At 44.5% G+C, this 27584-nt stretch overlaps 1 protein-coding gene across 2 annotated transcripts in view; it reads right to left on the reverse strand.

The window, feature by feature from the left end:
- The window catches only part of PLXDC2 (plexin domain containing 2), a 251857-nt gene extending 239284 nt beyond the window's left edge, over positions 1-12573 (reverse strand). For both annotated transcript variants that reach the window (XM_044425076.1, XM_044425075.1), the window contains exon 1: positions 12055-12573. In XM_044425076.1, the coding sequence (XP_044281011.1) occupies positions 12055-12166 (112 nt within the window). In that variant the 5' untranslated portion in view covers positions 12167-12573. The remainder of the gene's footprint in view (positions 1-12054) is intronic.
- Between the last annotated feature and the right edge of the window lie 15011 nt (positions 12574-27584).

Raw genomic sequence — 27584 nt, forward strand, 5'->3', positions numbered from 1 at the left:
TCCTTCTGTAAGTACCTCAAAGGGTGTCACAAAGAGGAGGGTCAAGATCTCTTCTCTCTGATACCAGAGTGTAGAACATGGAATAATCAAGTCAAGCTGTGACAACTCAAGTTCAGACTAGATATCAAGAAAAGCTTCCTCACTGTCAGAGCAATAAAACAGTAGAACCAGTTGTCTAGAGAAGTCGTGGGCTCTCCCATAATAGAGACATTCAAAAAGAAACTGGACAGCCATCTGAGTGGGGTGGTGTAACTTGGTGTCCTGAAACGGAAGGGGGTTGGACCTGATGACCTTCATGGCCCCGTCCAACTCTACTATTCTCTGATTCTATGAAACCCACAGGTACCATACTAGGAATCCCTGGTTTATATTTTAGCAAAATTATGAGCTCGTTAGAAGGCCAGATACTGTAGATGAAACTCAAATACTTTGGCCACCTAATGAGAAGGAAGGATTCCCTGAAGAAAATCCTAATGCTGGGAACAATAGATGGCAAAAGAAGAAGGGGATGGCAGAGAATGAGGTGGCTAGATGGAGTCACTGGGGCAGTGGGTGTGAGCTTAAGTGGACTCCAGGGGATGGTGGAAGACAGGAAGGCCTGGAAGAAAGTTGTCCAGGGCGTCGTGATGGGTCGGACACGACTTCGTGACTAACAACAACAACATGAGCAAAGTACGAGACAGATAGAGCTTGCAGATGCAAAGGCCTTCCTGCAACATTTATCCTGTGGGGGAGTTTAACTTATTACAGTAATGCCCAAATAGGGCTAGGGATGCATGTTAAGGTGTTCACCAACAAAGATGGAAGAAAGGGCACTGAGAAGAGGTAGACAGAACAGAAAAGCAGCCAAAGAAAGAAGGGACGCTTAACCCTTTCTCTATCTGTTATCACTCCATGGGTTTAAGCACACATAACTCCGGACTAGACTTAATTTCCTTGTAAGCTCCTTTCATTAAGTGTTCAATTTCCTTGTTCAATTTTCTCGTAACTTCTTTTCATTATAATTACCACTCATATGGATGCAATAGTCACCCATGCAGGAAATGTGAATGATTTCCAATTTCAATGCAAACTTCATTAATTGCTTCATCCAAAATTTAGTCTTGCTCACATCTCTGGTACCTCTTTCCCACCAACAGAACATGTGCTTGCATTGCTACACACTCTCACAGGCAGAACAATGCATTAGTTTTCCCATCAGGATGGCAGTCCACTAGAAATTGACATAAATCCTTGTAAAGAAGCAGAAGGCACATGAAACATTCACTCCTCTTTCACACTCTGCAGTCTTCCACAGCACCAGCAAGAAGTTCCTTAGCAATGTTGGATGGGGAATGATGGACCCTGCAGTCCAACACATTGGTGGGGCCACCGGATGGGGGGAGGCCCCAAATATAGAGTGCTCTCTATGCATGGGGGGAAAAACAGCAGGAGTGTTCATACATCACAACCCATTGTGGTGGTTTGCCATAATGGGTTGGCTGTTCTGTAAAGCACCCAAAATGAGCCCACTGAACACCAGGCTAATCAATAATGCATTCCTCTCTTCCCCCCACTCCTTCTCCCTTATTGCTCCAGACAAGATCCCCAAGGCCACAAAGCCAAGCCGCTTTTGACTTGCTACACTTATTGTTACCTTTTTCTTTTTGGGGACAACACCAGCTGTCCAATCAGCTTTTATAGCCCTCATTTGGGCAGTTGTGAACTGCCCTGTCAAGGGGCACTATGGTGCAGTGGTTAAAAGAGCGGGTCTGGGGCTCAGGGGATCTGGTCTAGGTTCCTGCTCAGCCATGAAGCCAACTGGGTGACTTTAGGTCAGTCACAGACTCTCAGCCCAACCTACCTCACAGGGTTGTTGTTGGGATAAGATTAAGAACAGGAGGAGGAGAATGATGTAAGCTGCTTTGAGTTCATTTTAAGAAAAAAGTGGAACCTAACTCTAATAAATAAACAAACAGGCAAGTATGTTGAAAACAAATTATTTATGGCAGTTAAAGCAAAGAGGAGTTGTGAACTGCTTGGAAAGGATATCTTCAAATTGGATCCTTTAATGATCCAAAATGATCATTAAAATGGCAAATACGGTGAAAACATGGGTCGGAAACTGCCATTACACTTACGCCTTGTGGGATTCTGATGGGCAACTGGCTGGCCACCATGTGAACAGAATGCTGCCAAGACAGGCCCTTGGCCTACTCCCACATGACTCTTATGTATCTATCTAATAAGGATGTATTTCTTCAGCACAGTCCCAGGTGTCTTTTGACTTCGTCTTGGCAAATTGGCAAAGCTACTGTTTTTCAACACATGGGCTTTTGACCCCCTCTTCCATGAGCATTCCTGTCACATGGTATTCCCTAAAATGAGGTATCCAAACTGGCATGAGTGAAGTATTTAAAATAGGATATAAAGCTGTTTGAAAGATTAATTCCAAACCAGCACAAAGTTAGGTACACTTAAATCCATTCATTTTAATGGGCTTAAGTAGTCCTACTGCTGCACTGGATTGTGGCCAATGTACCCCTTGCGCATTCAAAACAAACCAACAAAAAGGGAACTGAGTATTTATTTATTAAATGACTTTATACCTTACCATTCCTCATTAACTTCAAGGTGGCTTACAAAACGGAGAAAAACACAGCACCACAAAAATTGCAATCTATAAAATGAAGAACCTTCAATAAAGGATGGCAGTAGAACAATTCAACCACAGCTGCAAGTTTTCTAGAATCTCTTGTCATATGCAAGTGCCTTATACTGGCTCAAGTCATCAGTCCATCAGGCTTTTTAGTGTCCTTACTAGTGCTGTTTCTCTAAGGCAAGAGTGGGAAATCTGAGCTCCCATCAGCCCCATCAGCATGCCCAGTGATACTGAAGAATGGGAGCTGAGGTCTCACAGGGCAGCAATTTCCTAGCCCTGCTTTCTAAAACTGCCATCAGTCTGCTACCTGATTTTTTTAAAATTGAAAATAGCAGGGACTGAACCTGAGACATGCAAACCACGGGCCTGCAAAGCACCAAGCTATGGCTTTGTCCTGTGACTTCCTTGACAAAATCTAGAACTATATTTCTGTATTACAGGATTGGATTTTGTGGACCTACAATCCGATCACCCATGACTATGGCCCACTGTCTGAAGCTGGGAACTGGAATCCAACGGCAGCTATTATCAGGCATATCAATATATTCCATTTCTTAATTAAAAGATTCTGAAAGGAGGTTGCATACTGAAAAGATGGCTTACACACATATTTTGATAAAAATAGGAGAGTCAGTATGGTGTAATGGTTAAATGCGTGGGACCAGGGGTCAGCCAATCTGGGTTCTAGTCCCTGCTCAGCCATGTTGCCAAATGCATACTTTTGGTCCAGTCACAGTCTCTCAGCCCAACCAACCTCACAGGGTTGTTGTTGTAGGGATAAGTTTGAGAGCAAGAGAAGCAGAATGACGTGAGTTCGTTAAACAAGAAGAAAGGCAGGATATGAATCTAATAAATAAAGTAATAAGGTAATTTGCAGTCTCAGCAGAGGCAGGTTTTCCTGCACAGAACTTTCCCCCTTCTTTGCATTACACCAGATTGCATATGGCAGCCTTCCCCAACCAAACACTCTCCAGCTATTTGGACTAAGCCTCCCATCATCCCTGACCATCAGTCATGCTGGACAGAGCTGATGGACACTGCAATCCACAGCATATAGAGCTGATGAACACTGCAATCCACAGCATCTAGAGGAATCCAAGCTGGAAAAAAGATTGCATCCTTAGTCAGTCTGCAGGATCTGACTGACTAAAGACACAAGCCTATGCATGTTCAGGCAGAAATAGGCCAGTCTAGACATGCAGTTTGCATCCTGTTTCTAAGCTGGCATCCTTAGCAGCTTGTCTCAAGCACTGGTTCCATTGCACACCCCGCAACCAACTAAATTCGGGAATGGATCAGATAGGAAAGAAGGTTCTTCCCTTAGACAGCTGACTTGATGGTAGCTGGCAGCCTTACAGGAAGGGGCTCAAGGAAGTTGCCCTCCTCTCTTGCCAAAATTCACTGGCAGTTCTGGCTTTTTCTCCCTCCACAAACAGCACCTCTGCATACACGCACACGCACACAGCTGTACTTGAGCCCCTCTAAAATCACAGCCAGAGCTGATCCCTCAGTTTAAATATGCATGTCACATATGCATAATTTTATTTTAATATATTTTATTCTGGATACTAAACTCCCTCAGCTTCTGCAAGTGGTGGAGCCCCTTTCCTTTAAGCACAGCTTCTGCCATCTCCCACTGCAGTGCAGCTGTCACTGAATCACAACGGTATGTTGTGTGGCGATGTGCTGGCACACCACGTTTGGCTCTCCAAGGAGGGCTGCAATCCTGCTCCACTAGGGAAGGACTGCAGTTGATTTCTGTGGGAATGTGGTTCCATCTCTAGAGGGAATCAAGAGCCAGTCCAACTGCCTTGCTGCTCCAAGCTTAAGTATTTTTCCTTAACCTATTAAAGCCCTATTGCATGAAGAAATCAATAGCTCTTTAATGAATAAATATCAGCTATTTTCGTAAGCCAGCTCGTGCTGCTGCAGCGGGAGATGTTATTAAACTTAATACATTTACAACTATAAGAGTTAAAGGACTGCATTTGGTGCAGCATGGCTGTGCTGTCTTATACTTGATTGATTGCTTATTATCGATCAGATATTAGAGAAAGCATTCTTAAATTATCCTAGAGCCAACCAGTGGGCAAACTTACCGAGTACTGAAGTTTATCAACTGATGTTAACTGATACTTCAACTGACTGATTGCATGATAATATCTGAGAGGCAGCGATAGGCATATGATTTCTGGATTCTCCCCATTTCCTCACTTAGTGGTAGAGCCCCAATATGATGTACACAAATCCACAGCACCCACAGACTCCCTGGTCACCTGATTTTAAATTTATTTCTTAAGATTATTTCAAATTAAAATGCTTTTTAAAGAAACCTGGGAGCTGGCTTGCTACAAAGTAAAGTACTGCCCTCCAGTGCCATCTTCGTTTAAGTTCAAAGGCGTAAATTCATGTTCTGCGGCTCAGACCCCCACCTCTTCTTCGTTTTTAGGTTCGTGGGCAAATTACTTTTCTTTTAGCTTCACCTGTTTGGGATAGAAGAAATGAGTGGGATAGAATTCTCTAATCTGGCACACCATGATGTTTCAGATTTACAATGCCATTTTACTTACACATGTCAATTGCTCCATAGGTACTCATATTGCTTCCCAGCAATCTTCCCATTCAGGTAAAAAAGGATGTGCTTTTATCTTTCCTTATTTAGAATTCATTCACAGAACCCAAGTCTTGATCTTAATTCATCAAAAATGGACAGGGAATGAAGAAGAATGTTACAAGGGCTGTGGAATCTGACACAATCTTATATCAGTTTATTCTAAGTAAATCCCACAGAGTTTATGTAAAATTATTGTTAGGCCATCTTTATGGATAAAATCATCCCAGGGTGGCACACAGAATAAAAACTATACAATAAAACACTATCAAAAGAAGGAACACCAATAAAACTTACAGACTGCAGGTTACGGGAAAGCTATTGAAAACAGAACCACCTACAAAGAAATAGCCTTTATCCCAAGCAAGTGTGTATACAAGTGCAACTTTAGTGAAACTCCAGTAAAAATAAGATCAGTGCTCCATAAACAACATAGAGAGGCTGTACCTTGCTTACAACCACCCTGTTCAAAATTTCCAATTTTAAAATGCCACCTCGAAGAATTTGAAGATGCAGGATTGCCTGCGCCAAAGTCCAGTGATACACTGGTCAATTCCGATGTGCAGAAGCACATCAAGACAGTTATGACAGGCACACCCACGAAGAACAATGGCTGGTCATGCTCCAGGAAATGGATATCTTGCTCTAACATTATTTATACTCAAAGCAACCAACACTCTTACTAAAAACTCCATCATAAAATGTAGACATCCAAAACAAACAAACCACTAATCAAATTACACAATTATGTTTACAAGGCGTCTCTGTAATCTTATACTTAAATTACCTGGGAGTAAGCTCCTTGAAGCCAGCAGTGCTTGCTTCTGAATGTGCTAATTCCTCTTGTCAAACACATCTAGCTTTAACAAAAACCAACAGAAATTCCAGCAGTAGTTTTTAATTAAGAAAGCAAGCAATCTTACAAAGACTGGTTACAACTCAAATTTCTAGCATGAAGTAGGAACCCCATCAAAGAAATGGAGATAGGTATCTAGCCTCTCCTTGATTATTTCCATCGACCTGTCAGACAACCAAAAATCACAGTCTTCTTATCACCTCATTCAGTTGCCAAAGTAAGGACAATCTGTCCATTACTGCGGGTGCTCCTAGCAGACGTTACAACTCCTGCTCTGAAAAATGGAGCTGCATTTCCTGCATTCTCCTTCTGCTCTCCTTTAAACCAGGACACTTGGCCTCTGCCAGGGAGCTGCAGACAGCGCTGCTGCGGCACCACTGTGTTAGTGGCAGTGGCAGAACCAGGGAAGGCCTGGTTCAAATGCAATGCAGGGAGAATGCCAGAAAGCATAGCCAAGTTTTTCTTGTCCAGCTAGTTTCACTTAATCAGGCCTGTAGCACTTAGATGAGGTCTACTGGCCACTACAGAATGTGACAATATGCTGGCACTCTAAAGATATCCATCAGAAAGTTTAGAGCTCTGAAGTGCCCAACTCTGAATTGGATACCAAGACCTCCCATTCACTCACTAGCCACGTTTTCCAAACACGCCTATATTTCTATTCAGACTTCTCTCTAACAAACAATACCAGCAGCCTGTCTGAGGCGCATCCTCATTAATCTACTTTGTTTGCTCATTGACTGCAGTCTCAGAGAAGCCTTGAGAAAGATCACACGGCTGTTTGGGAACTGGTATGTCGATGTATTGTAATAGGTTGGGTTGCCCTCTCAGCAACCTTCTTACCAAGCGGCAGACTTTTATGAGAAACTGAGGAGCAACTGTTAGGAAACAACCTTTCAGCAGCTCAGTGCACTTGGTCATATATTTCAGCAGCTCTACAGGGACTCGGGAAGAGAGACCAGCACCAGGACCTTTTTATGGTACTAGCATCGATATTACATTATATTACCGTCATATCTTTCCTTTTTTTCCTCTTCCAAGGAAGGCTGCTTACATGATCTCCCTCTTCATTTTATCCTCACAAAAACCCTGTGAGAAGCGTTAGGCTGAGAATCTGTGATGGGCCCAAAGTCTCACAGTGAGCTAGAATCCAGATCAGCTCCAACACTATACCTGCTACACCACACTACCTCTTCTAACAGAAGACCCTGGAGATCTTCTGCATATAGTACTTATGTTCCACTGTTAAGCTGCAGTTCCCAGTAAAATCCCACTAACTTGACTATGAATACCACTTTTACTGTTCTCAGGGTCCCAGGAAGCTACAGACACAATGACGCTAAAGCACAGTATTCTTTTATCTGAACACAACCCAGCATAAAAAGTAGAGGAAAATGAAACACAGAGATGTACTGTGTTTTCTCATAAACAGCATAATGCTAAAACTAGGAGATATGGGTTCAAATTCAAGCCAAATGATAAAATTGATCTGAGCTCACAATGAGCTCACAATGTTTCACCTCAATGTTCCAGGGCGAACTTCCCAGTCTAGCGCCCTCCAGATAGTCCAGATTTCAACTCTGAACAGCCCCAGCCAGCACAGCCAATGGTCAGAAATGACGATGGATTGCATCCCACATTGATCTAACATAAAACTAAGATCATGGCATCCGGTCCTCTCACTTCCAGGCAAATAGATGGGGAAGAAATGGAGGTAGTGACAGATTTTATTTTCCTGGACTCCAAGATCACCACAGATGGGGACTGCAGCCAAGAAATTAAAAGACGCTTGCTCCTGGGGAGGAAAGCTATGGCAAATCTAGACAGCATACTAAAAAGCAGAGACATCACCCTGCCAACAAAAGTGCGTATAGTCAAGGCTATGGTTTTCCCAGTTGCAATGTATGGCTGTGAAAGCTGGACCATAAGGAAGGCTGAGTGCCAAAGGATTGAGGCCTTTGAATTGTGGTGCTGGAGGAGATACCTATGAGTCTCTTGGACCGCAAGGCGATCAAACTGGTCAGTCCTAGAGGAGATCAACCCTGACTGCTCTTTAGAAGGCCAGATCCTGAAGATGAAACTCAAATACTTTGGCCACCTAATGAGAAGGAAGGACTCCCTGAAGAAGAGTCTAATGCTGGGAACAATTGAAGGCAAAAGAAGAAGGGGACAGCAGAGAATGAGGTGGCTGGATGAAGTCACTGAAGCAGTCGCGTGAGCTTAGGTGGACTCCAGGGGATGGTGGAGGACAGGAAGGCCTGGAGGAATGTTGTCCTTGGGGTCACGATGGGTCGGACACGACTGTGCGACTAACAACAACAACAACAACAACTCCCATCCATTTCAATAGAACTCAATTTCAATTAAAAAGAAATAAAAGTCTTAACTGGGATCAATGGAGATTTTTTTAACCTGCAGGAGGCATAAACTATAAAGGGAAAGCTCTCCTAGAACACCACCATCCTCATTCAAATCAGGGCCATGGGCACTTCTCCTAAACAATTAATCAGTAGTCTGATATGAAGCACATTTGGCCCTCATATGACATAATGAGGATGAAGAAAGTAAGGAATGCCCCTCATTGAAATTTCAAAGCACCAAAGCTAGAAAGACTTGAACCCTAGTATAAAAGACAATCTCTTATTACCTAAAGTAGGCCTGACATCCTAACATTTGCCTGAAAACAACTGAGAATATCTTTGATATCCCTAACCCTGTTTGTAGGAACAACCTACTAACTCTGATTCCCTGCTCTATCTGGAGATCGAACCAAGTCCTTCTTGCACACAAAGATACAGTGCTCCACTGTTGGGCTACAGCCCCTCATTCCATGCGGATTCTTGTTTCACACCACCCTGTCTTCTCTAGCTTGCTCTTTAAATGTGTGTGAAGTCCAGAACAGCTTCCATGGAACTCCCACACAATTTGCCAACCAGGAACTGACCTGACAGAGACCTAATTATCTTTAACACTCTAATAGCATCATTTATCTTCAGACCATTTTCTGACCCCATAGAAAGCTGTTTGCAGCCAAATATTAGCCAGAGAAAGACAAACACCAAGCATGAACAAAACAGGATTCTTCTTTAAGAAAGTCTGACAGAAAATGCATGCTCAGAGGCACTGAAACATTATATATATATATATATATATATATATATATATATCCTAATATGTTTTAATATGTTAATGCATACTTATGGTTACCTAAACAGTAATAAACAACCACAATATCATGGTTATTTCAGTTATATTCAGTTCAAGTGAATGAATACGAAGTAGCGTGTACACCTTAAATTTTACTGGAAGTTTCGCTGTGCATAGCCAGACACTGGATCCAAAACAGTGGGTACAAACCATCTAAAAAATACTGATCAGACTTGCCCAGCATAGGACAGAAGGGCACACTTGCATTCTTGCAATTCTGTTCATAAATCCAGTCAAATACTTTGCTGTTAATGTTTTTTTAAAAAACCATGTAAAACTGTCATGTAATTTATAAGACTAATAACATATGTCATATCATCATTTATTAGTTGAACATTCGATATGATGCATGCCTCTGTTTGCCAACTATGACCTTCTGCTGAACAGACCTACAGAAAAGAACAAGCAGATAGACCCTGCCCTGTCACACTGAGAAGAGTCAACATTTCTCACCCCAGGAAACCAGAAGCAACAAACACTTCAGAGTGAGACCTACTATGCAGTCTTTATCAGTCAATTTGATTATACGTGTTTAGGTCTAAATCAAGATGCAGGATCATTGTGAACAGGCTTATCTTGCTTTGGTTTTCAAGAGCAAAGGCTGCAATATGGTTGCTATCTTCTCCACACTTATTCTTTGGAAGTATTCTCAAATGAAGTCAATGGGACATGCTTTTGAGTATACAAAGGACTACACTGTGCATAGCTATCCTTGAGGAATACCCCAGGAGGTACAATATCCTGGAGAATGCACACCACCTTCCCAACAAGCCTTCAAAGAAAATGCATCCTTTGATCTAGTAGGCCATCATCTATCTCTGGATCCCACCAAGAAGCACAAGGGCAAGTATATTCTTTACTGTATCAGAAAAGAATGTGGAAGTTTGTGTGACTCCCTGAGGAAGAAAACAATGGTGAGACATTACATGTTTACACATCCATAAAATTCTTACTTCTACCCTATTAGAGCAGGAAGCATAATGAGAGAAATGGGTTCTAACTGTGTTCTGACAGCTAACCATCTTCTGGTATGAAGTAGAGTGAACAAGAACAGAATGTCAGAGGGAAAGGAGAGAGAGAGAGAGAGAGAGAGAGAGAGACAGACAGACAGACAGACCGAGACCTTGTGCAAGCTGGATCTCATGGAGAGAAGGGAGGAACAGAAGTTCCGGAATTCACTTTTCCCCCAATCACAGGCACTGATGAAGAAAAGCAAAATCTGCCGCTGTCAATAGGGCAAGGTGGCTTTTCCTTTAGTACAAATGAAGGAGATGGAAGTGTCACAGGGAGACTGGAGGGACCCATTGTTTAGCAGGTGCATAAAGGTTAACCTTTTGCATTCTAGAAGCTTAGTGCACCAAGCCCAGCCAACCTCTTCCTTCGAGGCATGGCTTTGGTACCCTGAGGAGCTGTGTGGCATGGAAAGCCAGTGTGGCATAGCTTACTGGGTAACTCTGCTGGTTGCTCATTCTCAGCCTAAGCATTGTTGTTGTGAAGATAAAATTGTTATGAAGGGCCATGTAAACTACTTTGCGTTCCTTGCAAGAAGAACAAGGTAGGATATGACTGTAAAAATTCAAATAGAAAAGGAGAAAATTCCACAAATGATACTGTTCTCAGCACACAAGATGGAGAAAACAATGCACTAAGCATTGTTATATTATAAACATATTAGGAACACAGGAAAGTTGGCAACCAAGGGTACAAAGGCCAAATCCTGGCAGGTTAACAGATGGGGATAACTGGGCACTTGCTACAGAAACACAGAATGCAAAATAAGGAAACTGCCTGCAGCTTAACTTATTCACCTGTATTCACTAAAACTACGTTCCTCTCCATCCATGTGGAGAATGATGCTAAACACTCTTTGGTTATCTCTCTGGACATGTTTCCTTCATGTGCTTTGAACAGTGCTTCTAAGAGCTTGTTGGGCAGACAGAAATTCAACAGGTGCTCATTTTCCAGCTCATCCCAGAATGAGGGAATGCAGAAATTCCACCCACCCTATCACTCTTAAAGGACATGGCAAATGCTTTTTTAAAGAGACGTTGGATTAATTGATTAACTGGTCTCAAGGGAATCAAATCAAACAACCATAATTGCAGAGACAGATGGATGAGACTTTGAAAACTAGATCATCCAACCCCTCTCCCCCACTGCTAAAGGCAGGATTCTCAAATCACAACCTATGTGAGTGCTGCCAGGAACACCCTTTGAGATAGTCAAGCTCCATCATCCAGACACGATAGTGGGGGTGGGGGGAGGGCAGAGAGGAGGATCAAGGGGGGGGGGGGGGTCCTGCACAAGAGATGCCTTCCCAGTTCGAGTTCAAACACTCCCGCCACCTGTGCCCCTGCACAGCTTAGAAGTAGTCCGATGGAGGTCAGCTATTCTGGATCAAACTATGCCATGGCGCAAGCCAGTCTAGAACCACACATGTGCTCCACTAGGTATTTCTTCATAAACTTCAGTCATACATGAGGAAGCTGGCAGCGGTAATCTCACAAGGGAAAAGAACTCTGCACGTGTTCGACAGAAATCCCCAGACATTCAAGGAAGTCACAGGTTCAGACGAGGCAGAAACCTCCCGTTCCAAACGCAGGCAACCTATTTATCTCCGCAATCGGGATCACAATGCGTCTGGACGAGAGCGGGCTGCTTCCCCGTCTTTCTCCCGGCGGTGGCCTTCGCCACCTCCCCGCACCAGCTTCTCCTACCCAGACCTCGCTTTCTGCTTACCGTGACTGCGCTTCGGTTTCAGGGCTCCGATGAGCTGCCACCGGTCAGCAAAACACTGCAAAAGTAAAAGCACACTCGCCGCCGCTACATTCGCTCCCCAGAGCCTCGCCATAGCGCCTCCCTGGCTGCCCTCGTCGGTCGCTCTCGCTGCTCTCTCGGTGCGCCGCTTCGGGTTAACAACGCAGCTGCGCGCGGATAAGACTCGCGCTGCCCTCCCTCTAAATCCTGGGCGGAGGAAAAGTCACTTTTTATGCCGACCCGATTTCATTGAGACCCAGGAAAGGCGCCTGCCTGCGTTTTCCAGTCCCGATTGTTCTTCTTTTTCCAGCCTGCGAAGCCTCAAAAGCGATCCTAGTCCACCAACATCACAACAGGACCACGCGCGCATGCACGTACGAGTGCGAACAAGCGAACGCGAAATCAGAATCGGCTCCTAAGTGCCAAACTCTCCAAAACTGCGGAGGAGCGAGCGGGAGCTTCCCCACCGAAGTCCCACCCTGTTTGCTTATCCGGTGCAGCTCTAAATGAGAGGACGAGGGGGAGCGTGGCTCCGAAGCTGACGGCGGCTCTACGCTTCCCTCTACACAATCGAAGTAGCCCCAACATGCATATGAACCCGGGTCTGTCCGTCCAGCACACGCGTTCTTCTCCCGCAATTCATCAAGCAGGGAGGATTCCTGAGGCACGGTCAAGTAAGTGGAGCAATCCAATGGGCAGGTCTAATGATCTCGGAGACAAAACAAGCTCTCCCGCCCGCCGGCTCGGTCTTCCCGTGCTCGGACGGGATGGGATACACTGACGGCGGGAGGGGCGCGGGCGGATTCTTCAAAAAGAGATTCCAGTTCTGCGAGGCTCAGGCTTCAACTGAGTCTAAAAGGGACGAGTCGACGGCTGCCCGATTAAAAACAAAGCCGAGGGCGGGGGTGGGGGAGTGGGAGAAAGAGAAGCGCCTCACATGCAGCCAGAGGTGGAACTTGCAAGGAACCACCCCAGGATGCGCGCGCTCCCTGCGGAGCCGCTAATGAGGGCGGGGCCGCCCGGTAAGAATTAGTTCGGCTCCTGGGGCAGCAGCTCTGCTCGCCTTCAAGCAGCTGGATCGCTTCTTACTTTGGTCACCTCAAGCCCCAGCCGCCGCCGCCGCCGCGACCCCTCCCTCCGTTTCTTCTCCCATCTTCCCCTGCCGGAAGCCGGCTGCCCCAACCGATGCACTTCCCTGGAGGAAGAGAGAGCAGGAAAGGAGGGAAGGGCAGATCGCGCGCCGCACCTTCCTCCGGCCGCTGCCGCTGGAGGCGGCTGTGGGGGCTCGCTTGCAGGAGAGGAGGGCTTCAGTGCAACTCTCTTTCTCTGTCCCCGGCAGAGACTGATCACTGGAGGCGCTCTCCCTTCCGCAGCCTGCTTGGAGAAAAAATAGAGCGCGGGAGAGAGGCGCAGCTCCTGCGGTGGTGGCCGATGTGCGAGGGAAGGCAGTCTCGCCCGAAGGCGCAAGGCTCTGCCCCTCCCCGCCAAAACAAACAGACACGCTGCTAAAAAGCCGCTGGGTGCTCGTGAAGGATGGGAAGTGGGGGGGGGGGGGGGGGTGGAAAAGCGAATCTTAGTTAAATCGGGTTGGGGTATAGTGGAGCGGAGCTAGTCCCTTCCCAGGAATCCCCAAGCAAAGCCGGGTCTTGTACCGCCATCTAAAGCATGTAAAGAGAAGAATGTGACTGACATCGCCGCACTGTTTCTTTTCTTTCTCGTGCGGCATCCTTCGCGTTTGAGCAGCTTGACGGATGGAAAGAGGCAGGAAGGGGAATCGGTGAGGAGGCAATTTCGAAGGGCGGCGCGTCGGGGAAGAGAACAGAAGAACGAACTCGTGAGCTCCCAGGGTCCTGGGACCAGTTAGGCCATTGTGCTTGTGAGCTTCAGCCTGGCCTCGACTGCGCACATGGCGTGACAGTCTTGAAGTTTCTATCTCCCAAACCCGATCCACAATTTCGCTTGCAAATCCCCGTCGAACTTTTTCAACTCTGTGTTTTTTAGAGGGACAAAGGATATGTTTGACTTCTAAAATTTATTCAGATAACCGAACTGCAAAAAGCACTGCCTGGTAAGAACTGGAAAAAGCCACCTCTTGGTCAAAGTGTGAGTGCCAATACAAGAAATACCCACAACACACATTTAGTTGATCCGTAGATAAGCAGCACATTCTATGCTCCAAAGCTCACTTCCAAGGAATCAGTGGATTATGCTTCCAAATGCCCTTTAATATTGTGCAAGAAATCGTTAATACTTGTGGGGAATGAAGAAAGGCTACTGTTCTAAACTAGCAAAAGCAACTTGCAATAAACCAGTGATGATTTAAGTACATTTTTTCTTTCATACTGTTGGGTCTTGTGCCGCATCCAGGAACTGCCTTCTGTTGGAACTCTTCCTTGTGGAGCCTATTGCCCAGTTTTAGGAGATACGCCTTACCCCCACCCCCATACCAAAGCTCACCCAATCCAGAAGGGTCCTCTCAGCCTCTGTGAAGCATTTACAAAGGTCTGGAGGGGCTGCTGTGGAGAAGCGGTTGGGGATCCCCACTTCCACCCTCCTATTTAAATCTGGATTCACCTTTTCACCTGGCGTTCACTCCCATCTCACCAGGGAGAGGCGGTGCACGCATCATGCGGTTGTACTGGAGCTTGGCCTATTGTGCACAGTAATCACATGCCAACTTGCGCTGCTTTTCCACAACTTCTAAAGCCATATCCAGTAGGCTCCATTAACAATTTCAATCACACCCTCCACGCATGTGCAGTGCCACTTGCTGTACCTCATCAGCAGTCCTCCAGGGAGGGCGGAGCTCTCCATGAATCAATCATCCAGACTTCCAAACCCTCAGGGCCTGTTCCTAAATTACAGCTGCAGGAAGGAAACCTGGCCATTCACCCACACAAGTTTCCCCTAACCTGATTCCCCCCACACGTTTTGGTCTACAACTCTCATCAGACTCAGCCAGCATGAGGAATGGTCCAAGTTGAGGGAACAGGTTGTCTGAAATAGCTAGAGGGAGAAGTCATGTTGGAGAAGTCTGATTTACACTTCCATTGCCATAAGAGTGGAGAATCTGCAGTCATGCCAGTTGCTTTGATTGCTAAGGAAAGTTGTCACATCTGCACGCAGCCACGGGAATCTAAAATCAAGCAAGCCTTGAGTCTTCCTGGAAGCTCTGATGTGCATGGCTCTTATGCACTAGTGGCGATACTGTTCACTGTTCAGAACCTATACTTGGCACTTCACTCACTTCCATACTTTTTGAGAACAATATCCCGAGTAATTAGGAAGACCATCTTTCAAATGGTAATTATATAGAAAGGAATACCATGCTTCAGGCAGCCACTAAATACAACCATGCATTAGCCCAGAAGGAAAAGTAGCAAATTGGTTTTATTAAAGCAAGATTTTAAAGTTGCATCTGACAACTAACTGCTTTACCCTTTCATGCTACGGAATTCTGGCACACTGAAACGGAACACTGGCATCTCTTTGACTCTGTCGTCCACCTCCAGTCATTCACAGTACAAGACAAGGTGCTTTGTTTATGAGATTAGATTTTCATATTTTCACCATATACGTTAAGATAATGAGAGGCATGCAGAAATATCACAGTTCTGAAACACAGCAAATCCATCTACATTTATAACATTTAAGCTTGCCTTGTCTTTACCATGTTCAAGCTAATAACAAGGAATACATGATATAAAACCACAAAAACCCTTGTTAGGCATTTTATACCATCAAGACCGCACAAGCTGGTCCTAGAAGCTGACATACCTGTTGGCCGTGACTATGTGATAAATAAAAGTCTGAAGGTGATGTGTGATGCACGCATGCAGGCTCTCTCCGCAGGGGCAAGATTCCTGATTCACTGAGGCCTCTTGTCTCATGGAGAGAGCTGTAAGTGCACCCATTGGGCAATTGTGCCCAAACTGGGGCAGCAACATACAAGGTTCTGCAAAAACAGTTAAAACCCACCTCTAACAGAAAGGATTTTGCAGTGCTTTTGGAGGTTGCTGGGATTCTGCTAATGTTCCAACTGGATAAAGTTCACAAATTGTTTACATGGATTTATTCTCTACCAGGAGTGGAGCACATGGCTCTCCAGATTTTGCTGGACTGTACTTGCTAACTTCTCTGACCATTGCCCATGCTGGCTGTCACTGACAAGGGCTGAAGTCCACCAACAGTTTGGAGGGCCACATCTTTCCCACCCTTTCCCTGCCCTTGCTACCATGTTGGCTAGGATACCTGAAACAGATACCTGTTGTCCATAAAGCCAACAACATGGAGACACTATTATTACTATTATGCATTTATATGCCATTTTTCCCTCTTGCAAGAAACTCAAGATGGCTTACATCTTCTTCCTCTTCTCCATTTCATGCTTACAACCCTGTAGGTCAGTGACTGGCCCAAAGTCCCTCAGTGAGGCTCATGACTGAGTGGGGACTAGTACCTGGATCCCCTGGGTCCCAGTGAAAACTCTAACCACTATACAATATTGCCTCCTATTTATTCTTTCCCTTTTTAAAATATTGGCTATAATAGCATTGACAAAAGGGACCTCTAGAATCAGCAACCAATTCCATTATTATTTATTTAGATGCATATGCTAAGTGTGACCATTTGTTTAATAAAGAAAGCATAGGAGTATTTTTTTTTCCCCACTGAAACTGAAGGAAATTGTCAAGTGGCTAAGGGTTCTTGCTAGCAGAGCTGAGAGATGAAGTAAACTGTTATGCTTCTGAAGACTGTTTGGTCCATTAATGTAATATTAGCAGATTTATCTTTTTTGAAAAGTGAAATTCCTAAAGTGGAAGGTAATTGGTTTGATATGTTTGAAGAACTCCTGCTGGGATAATTATCCATCCCCTTCACTTTGGGGATGAGAAGATGAATGAAATGAAAGTTGTAAAAGCTTTATGGACACAGTACAATATTGGGGTTATTTAATATTAAGTCAGTCTCCTTGTGAGTTCAAGAGTGAGTTCAGTGTCTATTACAGGAATTCAGACTCCTCCTTCCAAGGATATCAAAGGGTTTTTATTTCATGAATGCATACGAAATCCTGCTGCAGATTCAGCTGTATGTGCTCTCCTGTTCTAGAACCTTCCTTGAGCACAGAATTGGAGAAAACGAAGGTTCTTGGACCGTACCATGTTGCATAAGAGAGAGGGAAGAGGCAGTTCTCAATCATCTCAAGAGGCCTGTATATGGAAATGGGATGTTGTGCCTTCCACAATAGTTGGGGAAGGGACTGGAAAGGAGACATCATATTTCCTGTTTCAGAAGAACAGTGATGAAGTGGCGTCAGGCTCCCAAGAATGCTCCTCCAGCACTTTTTTGTTAGGAAAGATACTGACATGAGCTGCCCCCCACTGTCTCCTGCTTTCCCCCCTGAGCTTAACAGCAATCCTCACAGTAATTGCAGGGAAATTAATTGTCCTATCAAAAAATGTCCCTTTCCCATGGCTTTGGCTTGAATGGGCAATTAAGACCCATTTGCTTTGCAAAAGACCTGCTCCCGAGGGGGATGGAAACTGCTAGAACTGATTTGTTGATTTTGATTAACCCGGCTGCCCGAAAGTTTGGACTCTCTTGAGGGTGTGGGACAGCATGATGAGAGCCTTGACTGCAACAGTGGTGGCTACACCACTGCAGAGGAAGGCAGAATCTAGGAGAAGGGGGAGAAAAGGCGGTTGATAGAAGCAGGATGTAAGGAACAAAAGTTGTGAAAGGTCTGGTTTCCTTCCAAAGGCCTAAAAAGGCCTAGACAAGACAATAGCCTGTAGGGCTGTTTATTGAATTCCTCTTTGGGGTCATAAAACCAGCCTAATTCAAAGCAAACTGAGACTGGTTATGGCCTGCAGTTTTATGGCCAATCTCAGTGGGTATTGAGATCATGCTGGTTTAATGTTCTGGCATCTCTTCTGGGTGTACCTCAGAGTTCCTGGGTAGAGCTCATGTTGAGGCAAAACTATTTTTTGCCTTTATTACATTTGATTGTTTGAGAATTATAAGCTTCCATAATGTTCTGTTTTGGTCCTGATACATATTTTGTGATACACTGGACTTGTATTTGCGTTCTAAAGTAGGCAAGAGGGCCATTTGGCCTGCTGAAATACCTTTATGCATGGGCATTTTTTGTGCAAGAGTAGAAACTTCCATGATGCAAAAAGCAATATAACCACTGCATAAATGTGGGTTCAGATTTATGTCTATGCCCTTGCTAGGTGGCATGGGCAGGTTGCCAGCTGCAGTTTCGCTCTCCTGAAAGTGGATATAGTCTTTCAATCATCATGCAATGGTAAATAGGCAAACCAAGATTACACAAAGCAAGAATTGAGAAACAGAACTCTGCTTGCCGGTTCTGGTAAAATTTTGGAATACAACCCTTTTAAAGGCCATCTTTGAAGGATATACTTGCTCTTCTCTTTCCCTGTAGGTAAGATGAAACATTCCAACTCTAAATGGCCTAGGGATTCATTTCTACCAGCTGAGAATATGGCCCAATTGTGTGTGTGCACACATGTGCGTGGGCACATGCACACAAGTTGTTTGCCTTCACTGCTTCCTCTGTGAACATCAGTCATTATGGGGGAAGAAGAGCCTCTCTCACTGTTCTGAGTGCCTCACCATGTGCCCAGTAGATTTTCTTTCTTTTGTCATTCTGCACTTTGATAATCAGCCTCCCATTCAATGGTAGCTTTTAAAATCCATTTGTGTTCTACTTTTAGTTCACTTTTATTTCTTCTCTCAACCACAAACTCTCACTGATATGTGGGCTTTGCAAATGTTCGTGTTTCTTGGCATCAAAACATCAGCCATTCCTGTGGCGAGTTGCTCCCCCAGGCACATTCTGGAAATAATTCTCAGAGAAAGTAGCTGCAGCCGCTACCAGTGAAGCCGTCCACCAAGCAACAGCCACTTTATTGCAGTTGAAGAGGGGTGAAGAAAAAAATCCTATCCATGCCTTGGAGCATTAGAATTCACCAGGAAGAATTCCGCTTTCTTGCTAGCTTTCTTCTGGAGTGCTCACACTCCCTGATTTGACAAGATATGTGAAGCCACAATGGCTTAACATGGCACTCCCCCTCCCTAAGTCTTGGCTTATTGCAGGGTTTTGTAGCCACCTCTGGGCTTATTGTGTTATCCGAACCCAGATGACACATCAAGCTCAGGTGAAATCCTGACGCTTACAGAACCATATGAACAGAGAGCAGAAAGTTTTGCTGCTCTGGCCAAGCACCTTCAAGGACACCCACCCAAAGTACCCAAATGGCACTTTGGTTGTTCTCATTGACTTCCGTGGCGCCTCATTCCGCTTCCTCAAGCCCCACTTGGGTCTTCAGGAGGTGTATGAGGCTGCACTATATTCTGCTGTGTCTCTCCTGGACACCTCGTTTGCTGCAATTAACACCCTGCCATAAAGGACAGTGGGGGGAGGAACAGGGGGCGGTGGGTGCAGAGCAGTTGCTCAGCAACCTGCTACTCTTGGTGGGAACCGAAGAAGCTGTTAGGGTTTGCTGCATGCCAGATGCCCAATCCCTTGAGGGGACAGGGTGTGCCAGACTCTGTGGTGCTTCCTCCTGACATGGCAGTGACGCCATGCTCAACCTCTTTGAGAGGAAGTGGAGCACAATGCACTCCCATCTCACACTGCTACTGCCGCTGTGCAGCCGCACCAAAGGGTACGGCAATGCAGGGAGAGGAACGAGCTGCCTTCTTTTAAGCCTCATCCCCAGCACTGCTGGTCCTAGCACAGTAGCCACTCTCTGCCAGGAGAGGGTTTGGGCCGCGGGAGGCCTCTGAAGGTCCATTCTGCAGCAGCAGCAGCACCATCCTCTCTTTGCCTGGAACATCCAAGGTCAGTGGCAGTGTTTCCACACCAAAGGTGTTCTGCTTAGGAGCCTCCAAAATTCTGGGGTTCATTTGGTGGTGATGCAAAAAGCAAGCATAAAGCAGGAAGGACCAGGCTGCAGCAGGAGGAGAAACAGGGCAACCAAACCATTCCATTGTCTCTGCTGAGATCAACTCTGTTTGGCTATTCCTCTATCCTAAGCCTTTTCATTCAAGCTGGTTATCATAGGAGCTTTGTAGTTTTAAGAACTGATCCCTGGGTTTACTTGTCTTCTTCCCCTCAGTTCCATTTTCGTTCTTGTGTTGTATCTTTACCTCTTAAGTCTGAAGGTAGAGACTCCCTTGGCACTATTTCATCATCACTGCTGCTGCCATCATCACACAAGCTTCTCTTAGAATCCTTACATCTGAAGTACAGAGCAAACATGCTTTCAGGAGAGAGAAAGTTCAAATTTCCAGAGAGACCTCTTTAATTACAGATCTCTGGTGGTGCCCACGTCCTATTGAGTTGCCTCACTCCATTGGTATATTCAGCTCAGTATTGACTGCACTGTAAGAGCGCTTCAGAGTTTCATTATTAGTCTTTCCCAAGTCCTACTGCGAGATTCCAGGAACTGAATCTGGAAAATTACCATTCCTTCACTCATTCAATTTATATCTGCCTTCTTTCTTATGAAGAACTCAAAGCAGATTACACAATTCTCTTCCTCTGGCTCTCATCCCCATAACAACAACCCTGTGAATCCATGATTGGCACATGGCCGCACAGTTGGCTCCTCAGCCAAGCAGGGACTAGAACCCAGATTGTCTGAGTTCCAGTCCCGCACGTTTAACCACTACACCACACTGACTGTCTTTAAGCCTCTGCCTTGGATTTCAGCACTTTGATTAGGTGATTCAGTTTTTCCGCTGTGGCCCCTACAAACATTTTATGGCTATAATCAGCCAGCATCGTCAACAGCATTTCCAGAAAGCAGAAGGCTGTCTATAAAAATCGAGATACATTCATTTTCCAAGTGAAAGAGCCGTTTCTTACCTCTTGTTGCAATAATATGTCTGCTGCAGTTTATCAGATGAAATAGCAGTGACATAGCAGATAGTAAATGCTCCAACTTTTCATCTGCAGTCAGGTTCCTGGGCTGCAGTGGACACAGCATGGCAATAGCTTTTGTTCTGTCCAAACATTTGTGTCCTTGTGCAAACAACTGTGCTTCAAGTGGTGATCTTTCTGTTGGAGACTACAGTTTCAAAGCTCAGGCCACAGACAACATGAATGCAGACAATGAGATATATTTGCTCCATTAACACAAGCCTCTCCAAAATGGCTTCAGCTGTCCACAAATACTCCTTTTCCATCAAAGAATTTGACAGATTTTAGGACACTTTTTACGGATGGTACTGTACTATGGAGATGTCACTCTCATGTAAAAAAGATCCACCTTTCAATATATATCCACATTCAAATTTAAATATTTGCAAAAGCAATTCTCTAGTATTTTCATGAGTATTTGCTGCAACAAGGTGTAGTGATGGCCACTGATCTGGATGGCTTTAAAGGGAGATTGAACAAATACATGGAGGAGAAAGCTATCCATGAATGATAACTCTCTTCCCAGTGGCAGTATGCTTGGGTACACCAGTTGCCGGGGAACATGGCTGGGAGGCTGCTATTGCACTCATATTCTGGTTGGTTCCTGGCAGGAACTGGTTGGTTGCTGTGTAAACAGAATGCTGGACTAAGCAAGCTATTCAGCTAATAAGACATGACTCTTTTTATGTTCTTATGATATGGATGTGACTGCATAGCATGCAGGAAACAGCTTCTGTCTCTCTTTTTTGGGGAGGGGCTGTAGCAAATTGGTAGGGAGCACATTTAAGTCCCAGATTTAATTCTGCAGTTAGGACTAGAAAGATTCTTGTCTGAAACTCCAGGGAGCCACTGCCTGTCAGTGGGGATGATGGGTTGCAGCCCTGTTATCCTCAGCTGGCACGGATAATGGCTATGCTGCCTAGGGGTGATGGGAATTGTAGTCAAAGACAGAAGGAGGCACTAGCTTCGGAAGGGCGCTTTACAGCAATGTTTTCCACGTACAGTTCATCTTCTCAGCTTTAACTGTTAGTAAGAAAAGAGGATTAAACATTTCAAAGGAGACACATGAAATGTTTAAGGCAATCTTTTGTTAATTATCTGTGTTTAAGAAAAGTATTTTAAATTATAAATTGGTAAAATATCTACCGTACAGTAGAAAATTAGAGGGGAAAGAATATGTTTGAAACACAAGTGCTCCTTTTGTTAATTACCTCTGCTTAGGGGAAAAAATAAAAACTTCAGAATGGGTAAAATACCTACTGTTTAAAAAAAATTAGGGGAGGAGTTAATGGTTAATTTTCTCCAATGCCCAGGGGCAATTGCCTATTAAGAGCAAAGGGGTGATGACCTACTGGAAGAACTCAGCTCCTCTCCCCCCTGCCCCCTCACAAAAAATGCCCAAGCCACTTTCTGTCTAGCACTGCAGTGTCATCTGCCAACCTTTTCACTTCCCTTAGTGCTGGTAGTGACTGCAGCTGGGATGGACTGACCTCTGCTTGCAGTATACCTATCTTGCCATTCTCCACCACTTCCTTCCTCCTTTCTCAAGAGGCAGGCAGAACAACAAGGAGGACCAACTTTGGCCCTATTCGTCTTCCCACAGATAACCAGAGCTGTTTCTGAACAGGTTTCCCCTTCAGGAGGCCCACAACCATTGAGAATACTTGGAGCTGTTATTGGTAGTGGCAGAATCCCCAATTTGCTGCACCCTTGAGAGAGACAAGCAGTAGGCAAAAGCAGCCAGAAGAAGGTTGCTCCCTTTGTAAGTTTAAATTGTTTGTATTAATGGGTGGTCCTGGGAGGCCCTAATTACTAAATCAAGTTAAAAGACACCCCTTAAGGACTAGGGACATTAAGGGATCATGGAGTGAGTTTTCTTGGAGTTCCTAGTCCCTTCCTCTTTCTTGCTGTTTTAGTCTTTCATTTTCTCGCTAATTTTAATGGGTCTTGCTGGTATTTAAGCAGCTGTTAGAACAACTGTGTGATGTGTTGGGGGCTATTATCACTCCACTTCAATATTTTTCTATTTTTCCCGTTTTTCCTTCCCCTCGCCCTGCTACATTTTTCGCATTCTCGTATTTCAGTCTCTTTTGTACAAAGCAAGTTGAATTTACTTGTCTCATTGTGCCTTTTTCTAGCACTGAGTTGTTGCTGGGCAGAAACTCAAAGCCTCAGGTACAGTAAGTGTTTTATTATGTTGCTGTGTGGATCTCCACCACTTCCAATCTTCTGCTTGCAATCATGACCTTGCATTATTTGCCTCAGTTTGCCTTTTCTAGCCAATGGGCTGCTATTGGAGCAAAACAGTGTGGCTTCCAAGGTATACTTTCCAATTGTTGAATGGCTCAGATCACAGCCACACACATTTCAGCCCAGATCAGATAGCACCTCTCTCACACACACAGCCTCTGCTTTCTGTTAATGATCTCACCCTTTTCCTTTCTCCCCTTGATTTTCAGTCTGCTTTGCATTCCTGAGACTCAAATTTCTTGCCGCACTTTCCTTTTTCTGTGCAATGGGCTGACTGGAGCAGAAAAGTGCATGCTCAGACAAGTGCTTTAGTTCATAGGTTGGCCCTTACTCTGAACTCTGTGCTTTGCATTCATAATTTTGAAGTTATTTGCCTCCTGAAATTACTCTGCCTACTGTGATGCTTTGCCCTCTACCCTCCTGGGCTCAGTGGACACCCGCTGCCAAGATGGAAAGATTTGTGAATGTCTTTGACACATAATCACAGAATTGAAATGACAGATCTTAAAGATACTTCTACACTCAAAAGGAGGAGCAAAATTAGATTTTGCAGGATAGTTTTTCTTTTACAAGATGTTTCCTATTTCTTTTCCAGCCTTATTTTTTTCTATTTAGCCTTATCCATTTTTTCTCCCTTGTGAAGAATGGCACTTTGATGAGTAGGAAGCTTATTTTCACAGTCCGCAGTTTATAACTATGTCAAACATACTTCAAAAAGAGCTGTAATCTTCTAGTCATTAAAGTGAATTGTTAATAGGTTTTACCAATTTGATAGCTAAATAAGGCTCACAAAATGTTTCCAGCAAAAATCTCTTCTAAAGTTTTGTGCACTCTGCAGAGAACTATTTTATTATTATTCTTTCATGAAGTCTGCTTTTCAGCTGTTATATCCATCCAATTCAAAGCAAGAAAGTACTTTTTAAAAGTGAAAAATCCTGTTAATAGTCCCTTGCTAGAGAGAATAGAATTCTGTGGCATAAAAACTGGTTTAGGTCATATTCTTAGGTATAGTACACGACACACGAAGATGTGTCACCAGTGTTGCAGTGTATCCTGTTGCTATGTGCTATTTCACACCCCCATGTAACCCACGTGTGTAAACATGTTAACAGCCAATTCTGCTCCAAGGAGAGCTTTAGCTGGAGGAGCGGTGCACACAACAGATTTATACTGTATGCGCTTTTGGCAAAGTGGGAAATGTCTACTTCTAAGTGGAGAAATTAGTTCAAACACTCATAGTCCAAGACTCATAGACTTTTATGTATTTTTGTTTTCAAAAAGCATATGGAAGAAGAAAATGGCTTGGTTAGTATACTTATCCCCAAACACAGCAATGGGCAACTTTGGGAGCACTAAAGGACATTTTTGTCTTCCATGACCATAGTCTGCCCAAAACAGATTTTAAAAAATACCAAATAATTGTTCAGAGATTGGACAAAAGAAAATCTAAGTTGCATATAAGCTATTTGACCCCTTTAGGGCTCCATGGCAGCTACTGGGCCCTAAAACAAGCTAGAATTGACCTTTTCCATACCCATGGTGTTTGGTTATCTGCAGGTTCAGCAGAGGTAAGTATCAAACAGCAGATTTAGTTAAGATGCTGTTGCTTCCACCGGAATCTATCAGAATGCACACCAAATAGCCTTTTAACAAAAGGCAAAAAGGTTTATTTACTTACAAACAATCCATATGTAACTTGCATGAAGGAGAGATGGTGGTATCTTCATGTAGGATATCTTAGTTCATCATTGGCTGGTTAGCAGGGGAGAAAAGAAACTTCTTTCCAGGAAGGAGATATGGAGAGCAATATAAGAAGGCAAAACCGGTCATGTGACCCTTTTGCCCTTCCAGGTTTGATGGGAGGATTAAAGGGGCAGCAACAGCCCAGATCAAGCAGAGAGGTTAATCTAATTTTGTCTATGACATTAGCCCTTTTTCTCCAATTTTGGTCAGTGGACAGAAGTTTTATTGAAGTGAGATTTCTGGAACATGAAAAGTGGAAAATGCATTATTTCCTCCTTTCTGAAACTTTCCCACTTAGCGCAAGGATGATTGTCTTGAAACATCATAGGGTACCTTCCTCTTCTCAGCCACCTCCCCCCAATTCCTGCTCTCAGGGTACTACCCACGAGCTGCTAGGATTTTTTGAAAAGTGGAAGCAGGCTCTCCAGTTGTTTTGCAGTACTCCAGCATCTCACAGATGAAAATATGGGCATCCATCCATCAAGTGCAATCTGGGCACTGAGCATGTGTTTAATTGTTTCCCACTGAAAGCAATGGCACTTTTCTGGATCTTGCCCAAGGCAATCTCCCAAGTGTTCTCTCCAAATTAGTTCTATAAAATAAAAACTGCTGGGCTTTAAAAATACATTCAATAAATCCACATTTTTGTTTGAACATGAAAGGTACCTGGCAGAGGAACAAATTTTGATACTGGGTAAAAGGAATAGGATTTTCTTTTAAATCGTGATAGAAAATATTTGTAGCCACCCTTTGCTTCCTGGTAGCCATCCCTTGTTCAGTTGTGGTGGCCCCCAGAGAAAAGCCCCTGCAGATATCTTAGAAGTCAAGCAGGGAGTCCCCAGAGAAGGGCTTCTTTGGGTTGAGTGCTCCTTAGCTGTTCAGAGCTTTAATGGTCAGCAACAACACTTTGAATTGGCCTTAGAAACCAACCAGAAATCAGCGCAGTTCATGTAACACTGGAGGGACATGTTCAAAACAGCCAGTCCCAGTAAGCAGCCTTGCTGCTGTGTTTGATATTGTCTGAAGTCCTGGAACCATTTTCAGAATATTGCGGTGAGGTGGGAGGTTGGGAGTGCATGGATCAGTATAATCAGACTATCTCTGTCCAGGTAGGGGGCAGCTACTGTAGCAGCTGAAGCTGTTGAAAGACTTTTTACGCTGCTTGGCCGCAAGCCAAGTGACTGGGCCAAGTCACCAGCAGACTGTGTCTGCTCCTCCTGGGGCAGTGCAAGTCCACTGAGGGCAGGATGAGTGCTACCTGTCCATCTACAAGCAGCACTGCTGTTCTGTCTGAATTTAGTCTCAAGTTTATAGTCTCAAGCAGGTACAGATGCTGTTGAGTCTGTTGAACAAAGCACTCTTGAAAAGGTCATAACAACATAGTGTTGAAGAATTACTGAGAGTTTATGATCCCAAACTGTATTTTTAAGAAGACATACCGCTTTGGATTTACTTTCGGTTTATTTCTCAAATTTAGTTTAAGATAAGGTTTTGATTTCTGGACTTCAGGGTAGATCATCAGGTTCCAGATGTTTATATGCTGTTCTCCTCCAACCCACATCTCTAGCTTTCATGTTCCTGAGCTCATCTATTGAGCCCTTCTGTCCTGAAGTGCTACAGTTTAAAGCCACGTAGTAAGACTGAACTTATTGTGACCGGATGAGAAGACTGAGGCTCAGGTGGACAAGCTGGTTGGAGCTGACTTGACTCAGGTTGCTCACCTGGCTACTCAGTGCAGTGCCAGCATGGTCTGGAAGGCTGACATGGGGAATTTTCATGAATCACAAAACTTGCCTCAAGAAGAAACTCAGGGGATATACCTGGTGGGGCTCAGAAAGAGACTGGAGATGCTACTGGTGTACTGCCCAGTGACTTCTCTGACAAAGCTGGAAAAGGTGGTCTCAGGTGTTGTGTTGGAGGAACCCAGCATAATAATTCAATGCTCTTGACGATTTTCGATTTTCAAATTGGCTGGTGATCCAGCCAATCTTACTCTCACTGTGGAATGTGGAGATCCACCAACTCAATTGCACCTCAGTTGTAGAGCCTACTCTTGCTCCTCAGTATATCTGGGATGTGTAGCCAATGAAACAAATGGGATGTCAACTGGATGTCACTGGTGTAACACTCAAAATGAAGAACTCTGTGAGTATCAGCCACTAGGCTTTCTTTTGGCTTTGATAAAGTTGCATCGTTCATGAAAGCACTATTTGTCCTTGTCCTTTGCTCTTGCCCAGTAACTCATTGATTGATTTCCAACCTGGGGGTCTCATCTTCTGGCGATATCACTCGTTTCATTTTGGATTGTTTCATCATAGGGTTTTCAAAGTAAAAGTCAGAAGTGGTTTACCATGGCAGCCTTCTGCGCAGTACTAACCAGAGTTAGTTTGAGCACAACTGCCATTGTCTGTGAAAGATCCTCTGGCAGTGATGGGCCTTACCACTCACCAAGCTTCTCACCAAGCTCTGTCTTCTGCCTGGAGGCCTCAACAGGCTTAGAGAGATGGAGAGAGAGACTGGAGAGCAGGTGCAATGCTGAGTGCTCTGACTTGGACAATAGCTGCAG

The sequence above is a fragment of the Varanus komodoensis genome, unplaced genomic scaffold (genome assembly GCF_004798865.1).
Source record: "Varanus komodoensis strain SLA01 unplaced genomic scaffold, ASM479886v1 scaffold15, whole genome shotgun sequence".
Lineage (NCBI taxonomy): Eukaryota > Metazoa > Chordata > Lepidosauria > Squamata > Varanidae > Varanus > Varanus komodoensis.